Here is a 22,204-nt window from a genome sequence, read left to right as displayed (position 1 = left end):
TGATAAGAGAAAAACACCTTTCAGAAATGGGACCCACTGGGTAGGAATGGAATTATCTTCATGGCATGTTCAAAATAATTATTCCTTTGACCGTGCTTTCTAAATATTTAGGAAAATACACTTATTTTAATAGCGTTTAATTGAGTTTCAACCATTCTTGTAGGCTCGGTACTCTTTAATTAGTTTTAAAAAGCCGAAATCCCCTCCTCAAAAATAGTTTCCTCACTTGTTCCTTTAGCTTTGTAGCTCAAATGGGTGCCCAAGCTCTGCATATTATTCATGACCGCGCCAAAAGTTTCTCTGTGCTATTTTTTTATGATTTTTGTACTTCTTAATTGTAAGATTATCAATCCCAGAGAATTGTATTAGATATCAAGATATTTTCCCCGAATGTCGGAAGGATATCTTCTGCATTTTGCTCGAAAGTATTTCCTACTACATTATATTCCCTATTTATACGTTATTTGTATTCCCTTCTGAGTGATGTTTTTCTCATTGGAGAAGTTCATTATTATTTTTCTTTGCAATTTCACTATTCCAATTCAAGGTGCACTGTGCCGTTTCTCTCTTTCCAATCTTCAAGTGCTGCGTTATATTCTTTTCCTCTCCACCATGCTAATGAATCCTTTCAGTTGTTCTTGCTTCTTTCATTTCCTCTTCTGTATGATTGGACGTCGAAAGAGAGGTCCTATAGCATCACCATGACTCCGCTTCTAACTTGATCATCAGGACCCTATTCTATCTACTGGACTTCACTCTTTTTCTACATTATATATTCAGTATGTTGGGAAACTCCTTTGTTTTGTGTTCACCTCCTGAGTGTATCATTCTGTATACGTCTCTCTAGAGGCCCCCTGCATCCACATATTCTATTTCGTTGAGTATCAAGAGATTTAAACCTAATCCAACAATCTTTGTGCCTACATTTTTTTGGTTTCTCATTCACTCCTGAGCCCCTCATGGCCCATACCCTGCCATACTTTCTTCCCCTTTGGCTGATGCTGCTCGCCCAAAACTCCCCGGTAGGAGATCCGATTGGGGACTACTATATCTCCAGGATATTTTCCCGAGAGAAATGCTGCCATGTCACATTTGTGAATGGAACTTCGGGAAAGACTAATGTGGTTTCCCGTTGCCCTACACACCGCAGTTCGATTTCACTCTCTCCGCCAACAGCTCTGTGCGTCACTGACGGACGGACCGATAATCATATGCGCCATCAGCAAAGTCTGGTGGAATACCTTGAACCATCATTCCAAAGAAGTTATTTTATAGAAATGTATTTTACTTTGACCCGTTCTATTGAGTGATTTTTTTCAAAAGTTGGAAATATTTTGTTGTTACCGGGATTTGATATAGGAACCCGCAACTTACGAGGACCAACTAAATGTCATAGTATATTATTTCTAGAGTGCTATTATATGTACTCTTCGCTTCGTCCAGTAATAGTTTTTCTGCTTGCCTTGATAAATTTGTTTGTATCTCTGACCAAATTATCGAAGGGCCTAATGTCATTTTCTGGACTGCTCAAAAGATTTTCATTCAATATTTTCAAAATATTGATCATTTGTTCCTTTAAAATTGGCAGACTATGGTCGTACATGCCATAACCATTGTCTCTCTTTGACGAAGGTAAGGCCTACAAAATATTTTATTTAGAATCCTTCGGATTCATTGAATCAAATAACTAACATCCAAACACGCATAAACTCTAAAGTAAACTTATTATATCCTTTTTGAGATGTTTCAACGCACTGAGCAGCTACCAGAATCCAACTTCAAGCGTTTTCAGTAAACTAAAACCCTATAAAATCTTACGTTGCTTTAAATATTATAGGCTTTTTTAGGGCTTGTTGAAAATTCTTCATAGATATCGACTTTTTAGGCGTACATCAACCGAAGAGTTTCCAGGAATTTATGGCCTCATGCAATGTACGATGAATGCATACCTCTTTTAACGGAGTCTTTAACACTAATATGTTATACCTACGGTTTTTATATCTTAATTAAGTCCTCAAATTCTCAGTGTTTTATCTCTACCGTTAAACATTTGGGCATTCTTTGAGAACCTTGTACAATCTAAATTTCAGCTACCTGTTCATAAAAGATATACAAATTCTTTTCTCGCTAAGCTGTTTACCGAAAATGTCCAAAAGTTTGAAAAAAAAATTCCTTTCTATAGAGAATTTTTGTTCAAATATTCCTTCTGCATTTTTCCCACATACTTTTACTGTGGTTCGATGGCAATGTTGCATCATAACCTGACAATACTTAAAACATTGTACGTGTGACGTCAAAGCTAACGACAATGGACCAGTTTATCAATTAAAGTTTTCAGAAATAGGGGACAAAGGCTTTCAATGGAAAACGAAGTTTTACTCTCTTCATACTCATGTCTGAATAATTGAAAAAGAAACACATTTTGTGGAAGATTCTATAATTAAATGCAATCCCGTCATTTTAAATGCAACATAAAGAGGACTCCATGCAAAGGTGATTCATTCCACTCATCCACTACCATGCCGTAGAAGAGAATCGTCACTTAATCTCCTTTACTTTATCCATTAGTTAATTAACCACTATTTGACTGAAGGGTCCAGCACTTCCGCATCAATGTCCCTTTGAGTATAATCCGACAGGCCAATTAGAGGTACACTATGGCGTTCACGGTATTCACGTCGAAATTCGGCATTCGTAAACTAAGATCCTACAGACAGAGTCACTTACCAGGCGTCAAAGTATTGCTAAAATCCCATCAACCTGCTTTCCTCTTAGCCTAACAGGTACGCGAAATTCACAGTCACATTAGATACCATGCATAGAAGTATATTTTGTTGATTTCTCATTAAATGTAGACAAAAGTCCATAATTTCATTTTAGAGTACATAATACTTCAATTTTGGCCATGCTGTTATTTTTTAAATTATTCTAAATGTTTCAAGCTTCATTCAAAATCAATTCTAAAATAAAATAAAACTTTTAATGTTTGACATAATCGGCTAATAGTTTTTAACTTGCTTGCATTAAAAAGTCGAATCTACACCATTGTTTTTTTGCACAATACTTTCCACAATAGATGGATTAGGGATAAAAAATATCATTAGATACTTAAAATGGAAATTCACCCAAGTACATCATATTCTTTTTATTTATCAATTATTTTATATAAACTCTTATTCTTATTAAGCTTTAGGTTCAAGTCATTGGCCCTTAAGAATTAGTGAAACCTGAATGATTTTACAGTATTTGGAGTAAGTAGGATATGCCATCTTTATACAATCGTTTCAAACTACAGAGGTTATTCATGGCATGCTCGCTATTCAAACAGTTCCCTAGTATTTTCCAAGAAATGTTCAACATGGCAGCTGTGATCTATAATGCGGAGTTTCGTTAATATATCTTTACAGTGCGAAATATGTTATTTCATTCCTTCGGTGTATTAAGTTATCCGTTATCAATATCTTCCAAAGTAATCATAATTTTTCCCTCAATCGTATAAGCATTTATGATCGGTAACTTTAAATTGAATAACTATCCCATGGAATGCCACCGTAGAGCAATGATTTCTAAATTACGATATGCATACTCTCACATGACAGTCTTTAATTAATATTTTAATTGTTGAACTATATTTTAAATACTATTTTAATGAACTCCACGGGGCCATAGAAATGAGTGAAGTTAAAAGTTTCAAATTTTCAATGTAGAGTTCAAACAGTTAAGTTTAAAAAAATTAAGTTTACCACATGAATGAAGAAAAATAGAAACTTGGAAAGGGTCGTGAAATATAGAGACACATAATAAAATTTTCTTTGAAGAGCTTTAACCTACAAACAGTTTCATTTCTAAAGGTATTTTAATAAATGCAAGTTTAAAAGCATTGAATCCTGGCATGATTCCGGGCTTAAATATTTTACGAGAATAATTTCGAGTTTTCCATTCAGCTTACCCTCGAATCAATATTCCTACACTCACTTCACACAATTCTTCATTCCTCCGGGCACCCTGATTGTCGAGAATCTCTTCTTTCCAGCTTTTGCTAAAATACAGCAAAGCAAAGATATCGTCCTTTGCTGAACACTTCTTCAAAAAGCCCTTACCGCAAAATGTATGCAAACTTTGATTTCTTTAAATCGATGACTTTCGGGCGTTCAGTTGTCTTGAACTTCCCCTAGCGTTCCTTACCAAATCTTTGATTCTCAAATTGGTTTTTTTAATCAAAGCAATCATTATGACTCTGACTGAAAAGATCGATTCAATGCGGAAATATAATTGGAGGGCTTAAAGCTGTGATCGGACGTATTCGGAATTCTAGCGGCCGATGATTTTGAGTTGGGGCGGTAGGCCCAGTAATACACCATCCCATTCGCTCCCTTTAACAAGCGATGACAGGGGCTGACCTCTAAACACCCTCCAACGCACTTCCCTGACTCCAGCCTCCTCCCTCCGACGAAATCACCCTCTCGGAATTGGGCTTCTCCATCAATTCGTGTTTCTCTCATGCTCTCCCTTCTTTTCCTCTCCCTCTCTCCCTCTCTCTTGTGTTTAGCCTTCTTCGATCCCCCCTTCTATCTTTTTTCTCTTTCCTATAGGTTCCATCTTGTTTTCTTTGTCACAGTAGACTGAACCGCGGTACAAACAGCCGGGTCGATCTCTCTGTTTTTATTTTCATTGACTAAATATATTAAATCACGGAAATCCAATTTTTCACGTCACGTGTTTTCGTATTCAAGGGAAGCTATTTTAAATTAATAAGAGACCGAAAATTATCCATCCACTAGATCACGAATGTCAATTTATTCAGCCGAAAAATAATCTTGTTAGAATCACGAAATGCATATGCTGCGCGGCTATTTGTCCGGTAATCAAAATAAGCATATTTGCATTTATAATTGCTCGCAATTCTCTCTATAGTCAATATCTTATTTCGAGAAATAATACTTTTATGCTAATTTTGATTTTTTTAAATTTCAGGGGAGAATATAATATTCTCATTCAGATCAATGCCATCATGCGACTTTAAACTTATTAATGCACTTTTTTCACTTCTTTAATGAACTTTTAGACTGAATATACTTTATCAAAGGAAAATCCGGCACAAAGTGATGAAATTACTCATTTTATTTGTTTCCCTCTCTCTATTTCCCTTTCTCTTCCATATTTTTGCACTCTACCCCCCCACTCCCCCCTCACGCTCAACTTCCACTAGTGCTCACGTCACACACTGGCTCCCTTTCTCCCTTTTCTTTAATCCTCTTCCCTTCCTTCCGCGAGCCAAAACCACAATCTCGACCGTGTTTATGCTTACACTTTCCAGTCGGTCCCGAATCAATGGGCGCTTTAACAGCACAATGCATGAAAAATAGGCTGAAGGAAAGATGGATAGATAAGATCTGGATCCCAAAGCCGTTCCAGTTTCTCTCCTTTACTTCCATTTCCCGCTCAAAATCAAAATATCTCTCCTCACCCTTCCCCCCACCAAAAATGAATTCAGACACATTTACATTCCTGATGTGGATACAACTGAAAAATAAACTGCAGAAGGAAAATAAAGGGACGTTTTACTCATGGTATGAGAAAACATATAATCCTAAAAGCTTTCGTCGATAGCCCATGCAAATTGATGCACTACCTATAGTGGAAGAAAATCAAAATAATGGCTGCGCTTGGAAATGAAAACACCGTGATTTCTGGACGAGAGTTATGTTTCATTCAACCAATCTGATATAATTTAACATGTGTTAAAACAGATTTTTTCGGATAATTTTTCAGTTTGGCAATCTTCTGTGATTTATTATTGAAAAGGTGGCAACAAGGACTCGACAACTGAAGTAAAGCTCCAAGAAAAGTTTGCCTTATTAGCAGGCCACTGTATTCCAACATATGACAAAATTTTCTCCAAAGAGTAAAGTTATATGGTTAAAAAATAATTAATTCACCAAAAACTTGTAAAAGTGAAAAGAAGGATAATTCCGTCATATCAAATTAATTGGAGGGTTTTATGCCGGATATTTCGAGCCATATATATCGATGACATGAAATTTAAGCATTAGGACTGCAAGCATTTTTAAACTAGGAAGAGCGAACTTAATATTTTGTATGCCTTGAATTATCTAAAATATTTTGTAATTTTGCTTACCTCTCGGACAAAAAAGTAATCTGGGTCAAACCGTTGCGCATACGCGTACTCAAATAATTCACCAGATCGACCAAAATTTTATTTTGCCATATTCTACGAAGCAGTGAATCCGTTTCCTTATTAAATATACCTTGCAAATTAAGTAGAGAATGAAAAATGAAAAGATAATAATGTTTGAGCATCACGGAGTGAATAGAATGAGTTTTCTGATTTTGAAAATGGAAAGGCTTTATGAGAAAAATGTTCATGAAACATCTCTTATTCCTCGTGTTGTCATGCATTAAAAAAGGTTACGATTAAAATGTATCTTATGACAACTCTATCTGTGATAATAGTTTTTACATTTATGATTAAAATATTAGTCACAGTCCCAAGATGGTGATGAACATTTCATCCTGTTTGTGGTAAATTTTTCTATTCTACAAATTTAATATTTGGAATAATTAGTTTTCTTAACATACATTTAAACGATGTAACATGTTGTTATAATTATACAATAAGCCATATTAACGCTTTTTGCAGCAAGCTTTTTCAGTCGTTTAGTAAATGTGATTCTTACAACGCGTAGGAGATGAAGTTTTGTATTTCAGGGGAGTAATTCATTTTTTTTAACGGAACATAATGGATTTTTTTAATTTTTAAATATTCTCTGAGGGCGAAAAAAAGTTGTAATGAAATAAACTGTAATTTTATATTTTTAATGAAAAAATTTCACAAGACAAAGTCATTCACATTTTTAGCATTAAGAAAAATTACACAACCTGACACGACAATAAAACATTCGTCAGTTCTGCTTGCACCCTGCCTCCCTCCATTCTGTTCAAATGCCTATTCTTCTCCTTCGCATGCTCGCTTGCCAAACGTTCTCCCTTCTATCACGGTCTTCAACATTCCATCAAGCCAATCAAAATGCTCGGCATCCATTTATCTTGTCTCCTCTGGATTTCTGATAATAGCTTACTCTGGTCTCTTATCATCATTTGTTCAAATCTTCGTTTGCATTTATATCCATCTATATTGTTCCTTTTCCATTCTTCTATACAGCCACGTTTCAAAACTCGCCATCCTATGCTTACCCTTTACGACCAAGTTTCCTCGCTATGCAAAACTGAATTTCATGTGAAAGTTTTAACTAATCTTTTTTTTATTTCTTTACTCAAGGTCCTTGTCATCAACTCCCTCCTCTATCTGAAAGCTTCTTTGGCTAATGTAAAACATTTTTTGCCTTCTATGTTACTGCTACTTTAACCGTTTCTGCCCAATACGCTTCCTATATAGGTGAAATGGCATGCCTGGTCTTGTTTTGCTTTCCGATCTTAATGTTTAACTTAGCCTACCTTATCATAAGTACCTATTATTCTTGCTTTAATTGCTTTGATTTTCATCCAGCACATATCACACTGATCTTTATATACATGATATATGAGAGCCAAAAGAAATCTAGTCTTAGTATTGTGCTGCATTATTTCGCAAAAGGTTTGATGGCATTTAATGTCAGATACGCGAACAGACTCAAGTTTTTCGATTTAGCATGCCCTTATCAGGTTCCAATGATAATATTTTTAGAACTGACGATATCTAAAAATATTTCCGATACAATGGACAAAAATTACATCTAAAAATATATATGAAAAACGCTCATGTAATTCAGTTTCTATTATCTCGTAGCTTCAATTAATGGTAAAGTTACAACAAAATTTGTTATTTGTGAAGAAAAATTGCATTATCTTAATATAAAATTTAAATGGAAAAAAACTTTATTTAACTTGGCATTGCACGAAAAAACTCTACACTTTCACGTTCTTCCATTGATTTTCGGGAGAGATATCCATATCCCTAGCAATTATTGGAAAGTAAATTAATCTGACAAACTTCCAAAAATGAAATAAAGCCTAAGAACGTTACATTAGTATCAGAACTTCTCTCTGAAAACATTAAAAATAAGGATATATTCCCACTATGTGAATCATTTGTTATTATTTAAAAATTTCTCAAAAAGAAGGATGATTGTTATTTCGCCAATCAAATTGAGACATGTAAAAAATTAATGTAATCTTTCATGTGAGATCTATTTTATCCTTTATTCCTTTGTGTGCAGTCATTAACTAGGAGTTAAAGCTTTTTCTACAATAGATATCGATATATATTAATTTTATTATTATATATTCAAAAAATATTAGCAAATAACTTGCAAAGCTCTGGCAACAAAATCACATGGCTAAGAGAATATTAGCAGAATTGGTTTTCGTGTTATCAAATTTCGACAATGACCCCGTTAAAATTTTACATAGTTTTTTATGTTGGAATGAAGTGAGACTGACAGTTAAAGTTTTTCGTTTCAAAAATCTTCTAAAATAATTTTAAAGTACCTAACTGAATTATTGATGTATCGTAAACATAACTGATGGAAAGTCCATTCAATTATTGCTTTCTAAATACGAAGGAAAATTTTCTTTGAGTGATGGTCACGCAAATATCTCACGTTTTGGCTTGTGAGTTCGGATTTCATTTTCCTTGAACATAACATGCAGCACGGGGACGCCAGCAAATGGCATCCTTTATTTATGAAGGCCATTGATTGCATCAGCGAAACCTAAAGCTGCTGAAATCCCAACTAATTATGTTATTGTTTGTAAAAATCTAATGTTAAGATATTAGAAAATTATTGAAAAATACGAACTATTCCACCGAATTTGAAACCATAAGATATCAGCCGCTCAACATGGTAAAATGTTCTACATGTAATTATCCCACCGGCCTCAAAATTTAACACTTATTTTATCTGTGAAAAATTCTGCGGGGTGTTGAGGGTTGACGGTTCAAATCTTCCGAGATTTCTTCCGCGTGAGCCCATTTTCTAGGGCGACAGTTTCACCGGCGTTGCAGTCGGCGTATTTAGATCAAAAATGTCAGAAGTTACTTCGTACCTTAAAACGCCAACTGAAACGCTGGTGACATTGTCGTCCGAGAAAATGGATCCTCGCAGAAGGAACTCGGGAGATTCGGATATTAAACCTCTTTATTTCCAACTATACAAGTACTCGTATTTTGTTGATCTTTCCTAAATTAAAAAAGAATCTTAGAACTGATCGTCTCATTTCTCATCTTATAAATTTATGTGAAATATATCCGATCAGATGGGACGGAAAAATATTTTTTGCTTTTATATAGGAACAAATTGCATTGTATTTTGGTTGAAAGCATTATAATATATATACATGTGTGTGCGTGTGTGTATGTATATATATATACTATATATATATATTATATATATACTATATATATATATTATATATATACTATATATATATATATACTATATATATATATATATTATATATATACTATATATATATATACTATATATATATATATATATTATATATATACTATATATATATATATACACACACACGTATATTCAATCAAATCTCCTTGAATCTAGTCTATGTTTTCATATTTCTCTTGAGAAAACACCCCTTGTTTATCATGACGAAGTAACGGTAATGAATGCTGAAATTGCACTCATAGAGTTGGGTTTTCGTGATAAGAATCGATCAATTTTCTAGCCGATGAAAATGAATAAAAAGAGAGGAACACCGATGCATGCAGATAAATATAGCTTCGATGTAAAGTGATTGTCATACTGCGAATCACAAGACAAGGGTGAGGTTGGTGCGGGCGCGCGCGCGTGCATCAGCCGCGCATCACCGCTCATCCCACGCCTCCCCTACCCCGACACCCGTTTTTTCCTCTGTTTTCTCTCTCCCTTCCGTCCCGTCCTCATTCCGCCCTCTCCCTCGCCAGCGGTACACTTTAGCTCCTATTTTTTGCCTTGTCTTCCCGTAGCACCCCCCCTCCTCCTCCATCTCCGATTCAAAATGAAATTGATTTCGTGTACCGCGCTTTGAAGTGTGCTCAGCGCGATGTTTTAAGCAAACAGGCAAAGCGCGGACTTATCGTGCTGTAAACCACGTTTTATGCGGGATATTGTTTTGGCGCTCGTATTGCCTTTTTTTGCGGTGTGCGTCGATAAAAATGTACTTTACCCTGACTATTTGATCACGCTGTCACTTACAATGATTGTTATTTGGAATTAAATTGATGCGAGGAAATATTTTAGGGAATAAAGTGATATCGAAATGACAAAATTATATTTCGCACATCGATAGGTAATGAGGACGCGTTGTACGGCTGTACCAAAGTGTTTGGTCACGATTTTTTAAACTTTTTTTTCAGATTCAAATAAGTGTATCAAATTCTGTTATCATCAATTTTTTCAGCTTTGAAATTTATTTAAGTATTAGGGCCATTCAAAAATATTTTGCGAAAGTTAGATAATTAGACTGAAAAAGTGTAACTTGTTATTCCCATTTTTCTCTGCAAAAATAAAGTATCCCTGCAATCATTTATAAGAATCCGTAAAAGTGTCTAAAAATGACTTGGTATTTTTAGGCATTAATGCGTCGAAATTATTCATGCTGAATGAAAAATAAATAAAATAATTTAAGAGTTTAATATAATATAAATAGCTTCGACACGATATATTAATGTAGGTCACTACTTCCTAGTTTTCAATAAAATTTTAAAATGTTATAACCTCTGTGCGTCTTATAACCTCCTGTGTATATTAATGTTTTAAACCTAATCAGTTCAATGTTTTTTCGGCGTAATCCAGACAGTAGTGATATAATTCTTTTCATATTAGGGCACGTATTTGTTTTCCTCAAACAATTGGGTACCCAGATTTCCTGCGGACCACAAAGCAAAAAGTAGAACGTGGGATCACCGCACACTTGGTGCATTAAAAAATATTAGACACTCTGTGATAGCAAAACAGACTACGCAGCGTATACGTTGTTATTTCCTCGGTTTTGCCATGTAAATACCAAAGCCATCTTTCGCATCCCAATACCCAGGCGTGCCCTAGAATGGGCGGCAGAGTCATCGATATTTCACATCTCTTTTGTTCTGTCGTTAAAAAAAGTATTTATGGTCTTGAATTTTATGACTATGATTCAAATACCATGATTGACGTGATATCTCTTTTTTCTGTAGTAGTTCCTTTGTGTAAGTAACCTTGAAACTACTGCATCGTGCAGTTAAATGTGATCATCTCTTAGTGCTCCTTAAGTGCTTTCTGAGGTAACTTCGGAGCTGGATTAGCGAATTGTCAATTTATAACCGTCAAATGCGATTTCGTAACTTTTTAAAATTAATTCTTTAACTTTATTCAGAATAATTCTTACCCGTAGGTTATTCGATAAAGTATAATTATTTAGATGCAACTGTCATTAAATTTTATAACATCTGGAGGTTTAATCCATGAATTAATTAATACAAACCAATAAATTCATGAAATCAATCTTATAGCATTGGGTATCATTTGTCTTATATCCTTTTTCCATAATAACGTAATTTACTGATATAAACTTTGACTGGATCATTTTAATGTAATTCTAAAAAAAAACATTTTAAAAAACACATGGTGCTAAGACAAATACCTATGGTTTGGTGCCGAGGTGAAACTTTTTAGTCGGAATTCTTGTCATTATAATGTATTTTATTAAAATTCCAGAAAATATTACCACCCCAATATGAGTTCAATAACTATTTTATAAACTAAATTGGTGTTTTTACGAAAAATAATAATCACTTTAAAATTACTGAGGGTCATGAAGGGGTCCATTATTTGATAAATGCAAAAATAAAATATTTTTAATCCTAAATGTAATCACATCATATAATACCATACTACATCACTATTAACAATGGAGTATTTATAAAAATATTTATTAGACAACTGTATCACAAAAAAATACATAAATTCATTCAAAATACGCATAAAGCACTATTATAGAAACACACTTCGGAGCAATAAGGGTAATTAGTACGCGTAATTAAGTAAAGTTTAATTATTAACTGGTGGAATAAACAGCGTAATTACTGAAATTGGTTAAGCTATATCATTCAACAGCATCAAAAAATGAAGAACAATTGATGGAGGAATTGAAGAGATTCTTTCAATGGAGGTTATTTTTTTCTCGTATTCAATTGGAAACCAACGTGAAGGATTTTATTAATATCCATAGAGATGCAGTGAAGCACGACACAAGTGAAACACTAAAGGGATATTCTTAGTAACAAAATATCGCTAACAAATTTACCGTCACTAATTTATTTAGTCATAAATAATCATGCCATAATAATAAACGCACTTCTTTTATAACATTTTTATTGATAATCATTTTGTTCTTTCTGAATCTCTTGTTGAATATCTTTGATTGAGTGTTTCGTTCCTCATATTTTCTCCTAAGTAACAGATTTACAACCCGAAAATAACTTGAAATTTTTGTGATTCCTAAACAATGGACTTCAACAGTGAGTGCGTATAAACATTGAAATCCGTCTTTTTCGAATCTTCCATACGCATTAATGACAGACTAGGGTAAAGCGTATCAAATTATAGAGACTCATAGCAGCGTAAAGTAAAGCGTATTAACCGTTTCAAATCAAAGCTATATATTCCTAAGTAATGCCCGTATTTCAATCTTTATTCTTGTACGAGAACTCATTTATGCCCCAAGTATTGTAGACTAAAGCCTTTGTAATTACCCCACCCATAACATACTTTTTTGAGGCTACTAAAATTATTGAAATTAATCAAATGTAAGAGTGTTATGTCTCCATTTTATGATTTATTCAAGTTATTTACTTATCACTTCATTTCTGGGTCAAATTAAGAGAACTTACAAAACAAACGGTAATATAGAATCCCTTTCATAATTTTTATAATTTGAATTGAAAATGCGAGCAATGTATGGCATTACTCATTTGTAACTTCTCCTCGTTTTAGAAGTTGACTGAAAAAGTAATCTCTCTCTGAACAAACTCTCTAGATTCTAACGATGTCATTCATTTCTCAGCCGTTTGCGATTTTTTTGCAAAAATATGAGAAAACGCTGTGGTAATAATTCGTCTTGCCAGTTAATTGCGTTTAGTAATCCAGGAAGGCCATTCCATTTGTTGACCAGCAATTGCTTGCATGCAACGCCGAGCAGGGGAAACGATCTAAATGTCATTAAGAATTACGAGCAATGGATATAACGATCGCTGTTCGCCCAACTGAGAAGTTTTATCCTATCAGAGTCGAAAGGTAAAATCAGTCATTCTAAAACGTGGAGAAGATATTTTGCGTTTTCAAAATCATGATGGTTTTGAACATATAAAGTACTAATCGTCATCGACGATTAAAAGGTAATAATTCTGTTTCCATTTTGAGTTTACTAGATGCTCTTGGTACACTTGGAGCAAATATTAAGTTAAATTCAGTTGGTGTTCATAAGTTCCTACGCTTGGTTTGGGTGCTTTGATACCGACGTCAGCGCAGATGAAAAGAAACTTGAGGAATCGAACGGTTCAAGGGAAATGCGGCCAATGGATGGTGATTGCGGTTGGATTTATCGAAATAAAAAAGGCAAAAGATACGTTGGTCAGACTGGAATGGAGAGGACGATCAGGGTCGAGAGAGGATGATGAGTAGAAAGCTGGAAAATAGTTTGCCTTGGGACACTCTGCCCAGGGATCAGACGAAAACTTTAGTTAAAATGTTCCTTTTAGTCGCTTTTTGACTTCTCTTTCGTCTACAATAATTATTCTGAATCCTAAATATATTTAAAATATTTTAAGATTGACTTGTAATTACAATTTTTTGCTAAAAACGTAAATATATTTATGTTACACGAACAGAACGCAGTAACTTTAAATCAGTTATGTGCCCCACTCTGGACGTTATCGTTGCGCATTAATATTTTTTTGTAGGAAACCAATTTTTTAATTAATTCCTAGTACTCGGCTTATATTTACAAACTGCATGTAATATTTCAATTTGTGGCCCCAGTAATACGAGCCATAGTTGAATATTCCATTGTTTTGCCTTTCTTCGTAGGGCATACTTATCCAACCTATCAGTAATCATCTGATAAATTTGAATGTACTATCTGCATCTAATAATACTATATGATGCTAAGAATATTTCCATTCACAGTTGACGGAAACCAAAAAAGGCATCTGGTGCTCACTGTGTTCATTGTATCTCAAACAACCCATAACAATTACCGAATTTCCTAGCCCATAAGACGCGTTGTGATTTTTCAGGTTAGAATAAACGAAAAATATTGGGATAAAAAAGAAAGGATCAAATTATTTTGATGTTAACACTAATCCGAAGTAAACTAAGTTGTTGCATTAAAAACTCATTGGTACACGGATATCAACGTTTATTCATCGTTAAATCCCGGAAAGTTGTCATCATTGGGACATAACGCCTTTAAGCTACCTAACTTCCGTGTTCTGAAGCTTGATTCACGAATACAGGTTTAAATTCAATACTTCAAAACAATCTTCTCTCTTCAGACCCCATATCATCATTTTAACTTTTTATGCGACGCTTTCTTGTTTCCGTTATTATTTTGATATTAACGGAATATACATTAAAAGCAACCATTTTCTGTGCCCTTACGACACTCTCATACCAATTAAGGGTGAATGTCAGTAGACTTCGAGTTTCTCAGAAGAGACAAGATACGTGTATACATTGGCAGAGGGGCGATATCTTCGTTATACGTTCCGCAGCAGCACCGCCTGTGACATGAAACAAAACGAGCTACATTGTACACATTTGCGATTTATATTTAATTAGAGCAAATTTTGGTGTAATAAAAGTGCGTCTTATGGGCCGAGAAATACGGTAAGTAATATGGTGTAATCCTTTGAGCATGATATACAGAGCCAAATTTCCACTACCAGTATATACTCACGTTCTATTTCTGGGTAACTTTATCTTTCTCTCACTCTCTCGAGAAAACCTATCTATTTTCCACATTCCGACAGATTTAAAGGACACTTATCGTTCCCATACTTTCTTAGATGGCACACTTCTTCGTTCTCTTCGTTGATGCATTAGCCCGAAGGTTTTTTGTTTCCAAATATCAAGCTTTTGGAGAAAAGAACTCTAAATGGAATAAAATAAAAGGCCACTCCCGCGCACCCCCATTGTGTTTACAAATGTTAGCCTTCCCCGAGGGTGGGAATGGATCACTTAAAAATGAAAACGCACGCCTCTATCCCTCAACCCTCCTCCCCAACTAAGAGTCGTGATGCGCATCAAAAACGGACCCCATTGCCGGAATGTTTATTTCTCACCTTTGTTCTCTCCTTCCCCCTTTCAGGTGCGAGTTCGTCGTCAGCGCTTCGCCGTGGGAGTGGGAGGGAGGTCCAGTGGGCCGGGGGGCTGGCGGCAGGGTGCACACGGGCACCACGGGGGGCAGGGTGGGCCCCGGTGGCGGCGGGAGGCACGGATACGTGAGGAGCCCGCGGCACAGCCTGCCCCCCAACACGACGTGCACGTACAAGTTCACCGGAAGGGACGGAGATATTGTGTGGATATACTTCCTCTCCTACAGCCCCCGGCCAACGCCCCGCTTCATTATGCCCCAGGGGTCAAGGTCAGTTCTCATAAGCAATGCAGGGAGGAGGGGGTTTGGTGATGCCGGGGATGGAGCGAAAGCTCTTCACCCCGGGCGGGGGGGAGGGGCGGCGGGAAAGGGCGACCGAGGGCTGGCTGGTGGTGGGGGTGGACGGATAGGGAGCGGGGGAGAGGGTAAAACTGAGGAGGATGAGTTAAATCCTTTACTTTTCTCCGGCGGGGTAGGGAGGGAGAGAATGAGACGGGGCTAAGGATTCTGTAGGGGTCAGAGAGGATGGGGAAGAGGGTAGCAGAGTTTATTCGGTCCCTGCGGCTCTTATGCAGAATCGCTAATGGCAATTAAACTACGACAGAGGGAAGGGTGGCGTGAAATAATAATATACGATGAAATTATGGGTCGTTCCCCTTTGTTGATTCGATGTAATTTCAGGAGTTATAAGCTATCCCGTTTGCCTTTAAATGTTTCGAAACAGAGAATCAAGTTGGCAGAATCTTTTTTATTCATTTCATTGGCAAAAGCCTCCTTTGCTCGGTGAAGTTCCTTTAATCATCTCGATGAGATTTGAATTAGCTGCATTAACCTTGAAATTTTGATCATAATTAAATAAATTTCTGCAATATTCAAACAGAGCATCATATTCTGCGATCAATGGGGATTCAAATTTGAGTTACATACAACTAAAACGCATTTGTATGTAAAGATTTGTATGGACGAGACGAGAACGGGAAGAAGTTATCAAATAGATAAATGGAGTTAAATTGTTCTCACGTTGCTTCTGGAACTACTCAAGTGTTCACGGTAATTTAAGAATATCCAAAATACCTCATTCAATATTGAATTTCTTAAAAAATTAAAATTAATAGAGTTAAATATTTGAATATTCCGCAGCGCGACTCCCTACTGCATGATTAAATTTAAAAGAATTATTAAGCATTAAATTTTCTCCATTATTTTAATTTTAAGTTAGTTTGGCAACGATTCCAACTGGTTGTAATACTCTAGGTGTTTTGTGCAGAGCATATTTAACTTCCATAAATATATTTTTTTCAGATAATTAGTTTAATTAGTTATTCGCTAATTCATGAGTGGCTAAATGAAGCTGTTTCTAACTATATTACCCAAAGCAATTGGCATCTCTACGAAATCAAAGTCGTAATACATCAATAATTGATTTTGAAATCATTTATATGGTAACATTTTCATTTTTAAAGTGACTCGCTATAGCACTGCATATACGTGCTCCGAACGGTAATATCTTTCTCTGTTTATATCCTCTCAACTTAATCAAATTACAGCTTGATGGATGTGGTCAATTCTATAGGTTTAGTCTTTTTATTTTTATTTTATAGTCTCTTTTGGCTACCTACCAACATATTACGTTCGCGCATATTTGGTGTAATTCACCTGCGATTGAGTAAAAGCTAAGTTCAATAATATATAAATAACGCAGTAAAACAAAATAATTCGAATTAAATCATTCATTCGGTTCATTAATATGAGGCCTTTTCGAGCAATTAATGCAGTTCACCCATTGCAGGTTGTATTAAGTGACTGGCTTGGGAATTATTCATATGTTAGGAACGTGAGATGCTACGCTATAGACGTAGAGCTTGGGAATGCGGTCTTGCTCTTGGAATTAGCTCACCACTCGAATCTTCTCTTCATCAATTAATATATGCTTTAAATCTAATACCCAATGCCAATATAACTCTTTTAATTTAATAACTAGGAATATCAGTAAGCAATAGCTAATGTTTTCTTTGTTACACACAAGGGCCTAATTAATGTTTACTCAAGAAGATATTAAGATATAATTTTATAATGAATTTTAAATTGCAATAAAGTCATTTTAATGTTTATATATGCTGTTCAATGAAGCTACCAGCCTCATTTTTTCCAAAAAGGGCTTTTCCTTGTTTTTTTTCTATTCCATTAGGAAAAATTGACTATATATTTCATTACAAATAGCTACCAAAAGTGATGCATGAACTCCACCTCGTAAACGATTTCCTAATTTTGTCTTTGACCTTTTAGCAATAAAATATATATGTCATTAATATGAATATGAGTATCAGTATTAACATATTTAACACTGAAAAAATATTCATATTATTTATACAGAAAATATCCTCGAAAATTGGAATTTATGCTGATGCAATCGCTAGATTCCAGCTAGTCTCCGTGTCGGGCATCGCACCTCCTGCCACTGACTAAAATGTTACATGAATAGCATTTTTACGATTTCGAATGACAGATTGTCTTCAGCGTGGCTGATAATTTCAGCCGTGTGAATTTAAAATCCCGATTAACTCGTTGTAAAGTGGATGGGTTTGCACTAAGGTGAATACCGAGCTCTATTTCTGGTCCTGACCCCTTCGAATCTCAAGGGTTTCTCTCTCTCTCTTTGTCTGGGTCCTTCGACCCCGCCGCAGGAAGGTGAGCGACAGTGACAGCTTCCTCGAGTGCACGACGCGACTGCAGCTGTGGGACGGCTCCCGCCTCATCCAGGAGCACTGCTCGGGGCGCCCCACGCAGCCATCCTCCGCCTCCTCCGGTTCCTCCTCCTCCATGTCCTCGTCCTACCCCATGAGCTCGCAGGTGTCCTACGGGGACGCGCTGGCACAGCTGAGGACGCCATCCGGCGGGGACGGCGCCAGCCACACCTACGGCACCGTCAGAACCGGCCCTGGGCAGTCGAGGGGCGGCAGCGGGCTCCTCTCTGAGGCAGCATACGGTCAGTTACCTCCCATCTCCACGACTCCTCCCCCCGTCTTTCCCGATTCACGGTCCTATATTCCTAACCCATATTTTTGAAAACCAATCCCCTTAAAATTATAAATCTCTTATTTTATATTCTGAAAATGCTTTTCATCAACCGTTTTAAGGACGTATCAATTTTCAAAGTAGTCGGTAGCAAAAATGTATCAATGCTCTCGCCGCTAAAATGTTCTTAATGTATTATATTCTTTTGATAAGGCTAATAATTTTACAGAAAATTTAAAAGTGAAGAATATTTCGAGAAATGAACACGGACAAAATATTAATAGCAAAAATCAATTGGGTAGTATCTTAATGAAAAAGTATAGCTGAGGAAAACAATCATGAAAATATTTGAGCAAGATTATGAGAAGGAAAATGAGATTAGAAGAAATGGATATGTAAAAAATTCCAGAAAACTGAAAACAAGGACTTACTTAGGTTTCGCCTCTCTGCACTCCCTCGGGGGGTAAAAATGCGGATAGGAGATGGAAGGAAAGATGAAATGCTTAAAATTATCAGATTTGAGGAAGTAAATAAGTGTTAGCCTCCAAATGGTCTCAACCCTCGTGAAATTATTGATTTATTGTTTTGAGATAAAGATATGGTTCTATTTCAATTTAATTTCGTAATTAATTAACTGGATTTAATTTTCATTGCTTATTTTCTTGGGTGACCCAAAAAAACATACGTGTCGACACGATGGAATAATGTGCCCTACTGCTAAATCCTTATGCTGCAGTGCCAATCCAATCCAGAGCTTTCATGGTTTTTATCATGGATGTAATGAACTTTTCGGAGTTGAGCGTAAGCTGCAATTCATCCATAGCCGTCTATAAACCTAGCATCTTACACAACTTCATTATTATCTACTGCAATATCAAGATCAAAATGTCCTATTTTTTAGTTATCAGAAAAACGCAAATACTGCAAATAAATTTGGCAGAGTGTGAAGATAAATCATTAATAATATGTGTGAAATCGAGAGTTTCTGATCGCGTGTGTATTCCAAAACGACAAAAAAGTCAAGGCAACTAATTGAGTGATCATCAAGGACGTGCCATTCATGAGGAGAAATTAAAGAGGATCAACTCAGAAGATTTCTGTGCCAATTTTGTGCCATTTGTTTCGTTTAGCGAGCATTTATTGAAGCATTAGAAGCTTTATGAAGCACTACATGGAGCTTTAGTTATAGTACTCATGCACAAGTTAAATTTCCCTTTAAAATTGAATGCAAGTACAGTGCTATTTGCCTGTTTTGGTGTATTAGAAACACTTTTAAGGAAAAATATTGAATGAAAAATAAATAAATAATTCTAACCCACATCATTTTACATGGTTTTTATTTTTTTAAACCCTATATATGTTCCACTTCTGTTTTTGTGACCCCTACTGAAGTTTCTGATTGAAAAAACTTTCAAAGATACTTAATTTTATTCACCGAGTTTTCTTCACATGTTTTGCTTGCGTGTTGATTCCAAAACAAAAGGTGGTGGAGAGGTTTGGAATAATAGGTCTCATATTTTCATAGTATCGACCTAGAAAATGTCTTTTTTACCGAATGTTGATATAAAACGCTCGAATGGAGTGATTTATAATAGTTATTCATTAATTAAATATCATTATAAAAATATGTGGACGGGCAATATTGTTTCAGTTCATCAAAAAATTTAATAGGTAATTTTCTGGTGACAAATTAAATGAACTACATTTAAATCGCAGTTGAAAAAATTGAGCTCGAAATTTAAAAATAACATCGAAGCAATTAATACTTTCCAATTCAATCAAGTGTGATAGTACGGATGTTAAAACACCAAAACTTCAAATTACAAGTATTCTCTTGTTCAAAATGGATTCAAAAGTAATCGGTCTCGTTGATTAAATTCTCCTCCTGCGACTTAAGATACGCTGGAAAAAATAAGCATTCGGGAGTAGGGATCTCATTAAAAAAGTAATTGCATAGGAAATATATTTCTTCATTTCTCAAATCGGAGATACATTCTTTTCGACTTAATTAATCGAAAAATTAACACATTCAGCTCGGAAGAGATTTTTTTCTTCCGAAAAGTTTAATATAATTTTATTAATCTTTAATAATTTTATAAAACTCTACATTTTTTTATGAATATTGCACGTAAATATTGCAAATTTTCTATTTTTTTAAAAAACGGTAAGCCAAGTCTAGAACTTTATCCGCCACCGAGTTATGAACTTATAATTGTATTCGGTTTGTAAACGCTGCTTTTAACGCTTCGTAATTAACGTTAAATGTTTTACAATTATATTCTTGTGCATGTGTTTATGTGTAGTCTATTTCGTTGACACGGAGAAGTATACTGCGTCATGAAACGACTAAAAAGTTAACCGGTATTTACAGACCTGTGTAAAATTATATTTATATTCCCGTCAATATATTCAATTTTTTTGTCTCCAATGTGTAGTCTCCTCTGAAACCAAATTACTTTGTCCAAAGTAAGTCAATAGCAATAACAATAATATTAATAATTAATTTTATTTTCACTTCAATTCAGACGATGGAATTCAATAAAAGCGCAATTTCCGGATGATAAACATTCATAAATTAAAAATTTTGGTACGGAATATTTATATCTTCAAATATTTTATGTACATATAGCATCACAAATAAATATTTTTAAAGAGTTTCTGACGACTTAACTCTCCCTGATCCTAATATTGGAACCCATAGTAGAGAGAAAATAACTAAACGTAATTTACCTTATAGTACGCACTCGCTCTTATGCGTGTGCGTACTCTTGAACGCTCTTATGTCCAATTTATATTTTGAAGATCGTATACCCTTGCCTAGTTTACGAAATAATTTATAAAGTCTCATGGAAAAATAAAACACGGGATAATTTAAACAGCAAATTACAAAATGTCGTCCATTATTCGCCGACCAGACATTGTGTGATTAACATAGTTGTGAGAGATGAGTAGAGTCAGACGTCAATCATTACCGAACAAAACTTAAGCAAATCATAGTCTCCATCATGTTCAAATGCATATTTTCATTATTTTCCTTTGTAATTTCTACTTCAAAACTCATTTTTCGTGATATCTATCCACCAATATTTTTTTTCTTTTCATTATTATTATTGCTAAAACTAACATGTGCAGATAGAAAATCTCAGGTGGCACAAAAGTCTCAAATATTGCAATGAAAATTGCCTCGGAAATATAACATATAATCTCAAATGCAATCAATATTACAAAAGATAATAAATAAAATCAGGTAGTAAAAACAATTCACTTAAAGGAAACTTCCAAATACCTAACACAAAAAAAGAAAATCCCCATCTCATTAACATCAGTTTCCCAACTAACAAGAAAAAACATCAAAATTAAGCTGTTACATGCAATTTTACACAACATATCAATCAAATTATTATATAAACCGCCCACATCTCTCCTTGATAGAATTTACCTCGATTAGTCTTGCAGGCAAAGTGTTCTAATTAATAATTGTTTTAATAAGAAAGGAACATTTTTCATTCGTTCTTTGGGCCCGGCATTTTACCTAAAATTTGTGATCATTCCTCCCTATAAAATTTGAATTTTCCACCTCTCTCCTTAGATCTGCTCAAGCTTTTTCTCCACCTTCAGAATGCGGAACATTCCACATAGTCCGCTTATTTTTCTTCAACTTTGTAAAAGTTCCCAGCCCAGCGCTTTTAAAGTTTGAGCAACTCTCTCCATCCTCTTATGCTTCCCCAGTACATACCTAGAAGCCTTTCTTTGGACCTTCTTCAGTTTTGTAATATGTCCTTCTTCGTGTGAGTCCCATGCATGTGATGAGTAC

At 35.2% G+C, this 22,204-nt stretch overlaps 1 protein-coding gene across 1 annotated transcript in view; it reads left to right on the top strand.

Annotated features, from left to right (window-relative positions):
* The window catches only part of LOC139691474 (uncharacterized), a 59,747-nt gene that overhangs the window by 24,032 nt on the left and 13,511 nt on the right, over positions 1-22,204 (top strand). Inside the window, exons 2-3 of the mRNA XM_071589297.1 lie at positions 15,370-15,645; positions 18,060-18,361. Of these exons, the coding sequence (XP_071445398.1) occupies positions 15,370-15,645; positions 18,060-18,361 (578 nt within the window). The remainder of the gene's footprint in view (positions 1-15,369; positions 15,646-18,059; positions 18,362-22,204) is intronic.

This window comes from Hetaerina americana, unplaced genomic scaffold (genome assembly GCF_022747635.1).
Source record: "Hetaerina americana unplaced genomic scaffold, ioHetAmer1.1.p SCAF_36, whole genome shotgun sequence".
NCBI classification, from domain to species: domain Eukaryota; kingdom Metazoa; phylum Arthropoda; class Insecta; order Odonata; family Calopterygidae; genus Hetaerina; species Hetaerina americana.
This window is presented reverse-complemented; position numbering and strand designations above follow the sequence as displayed.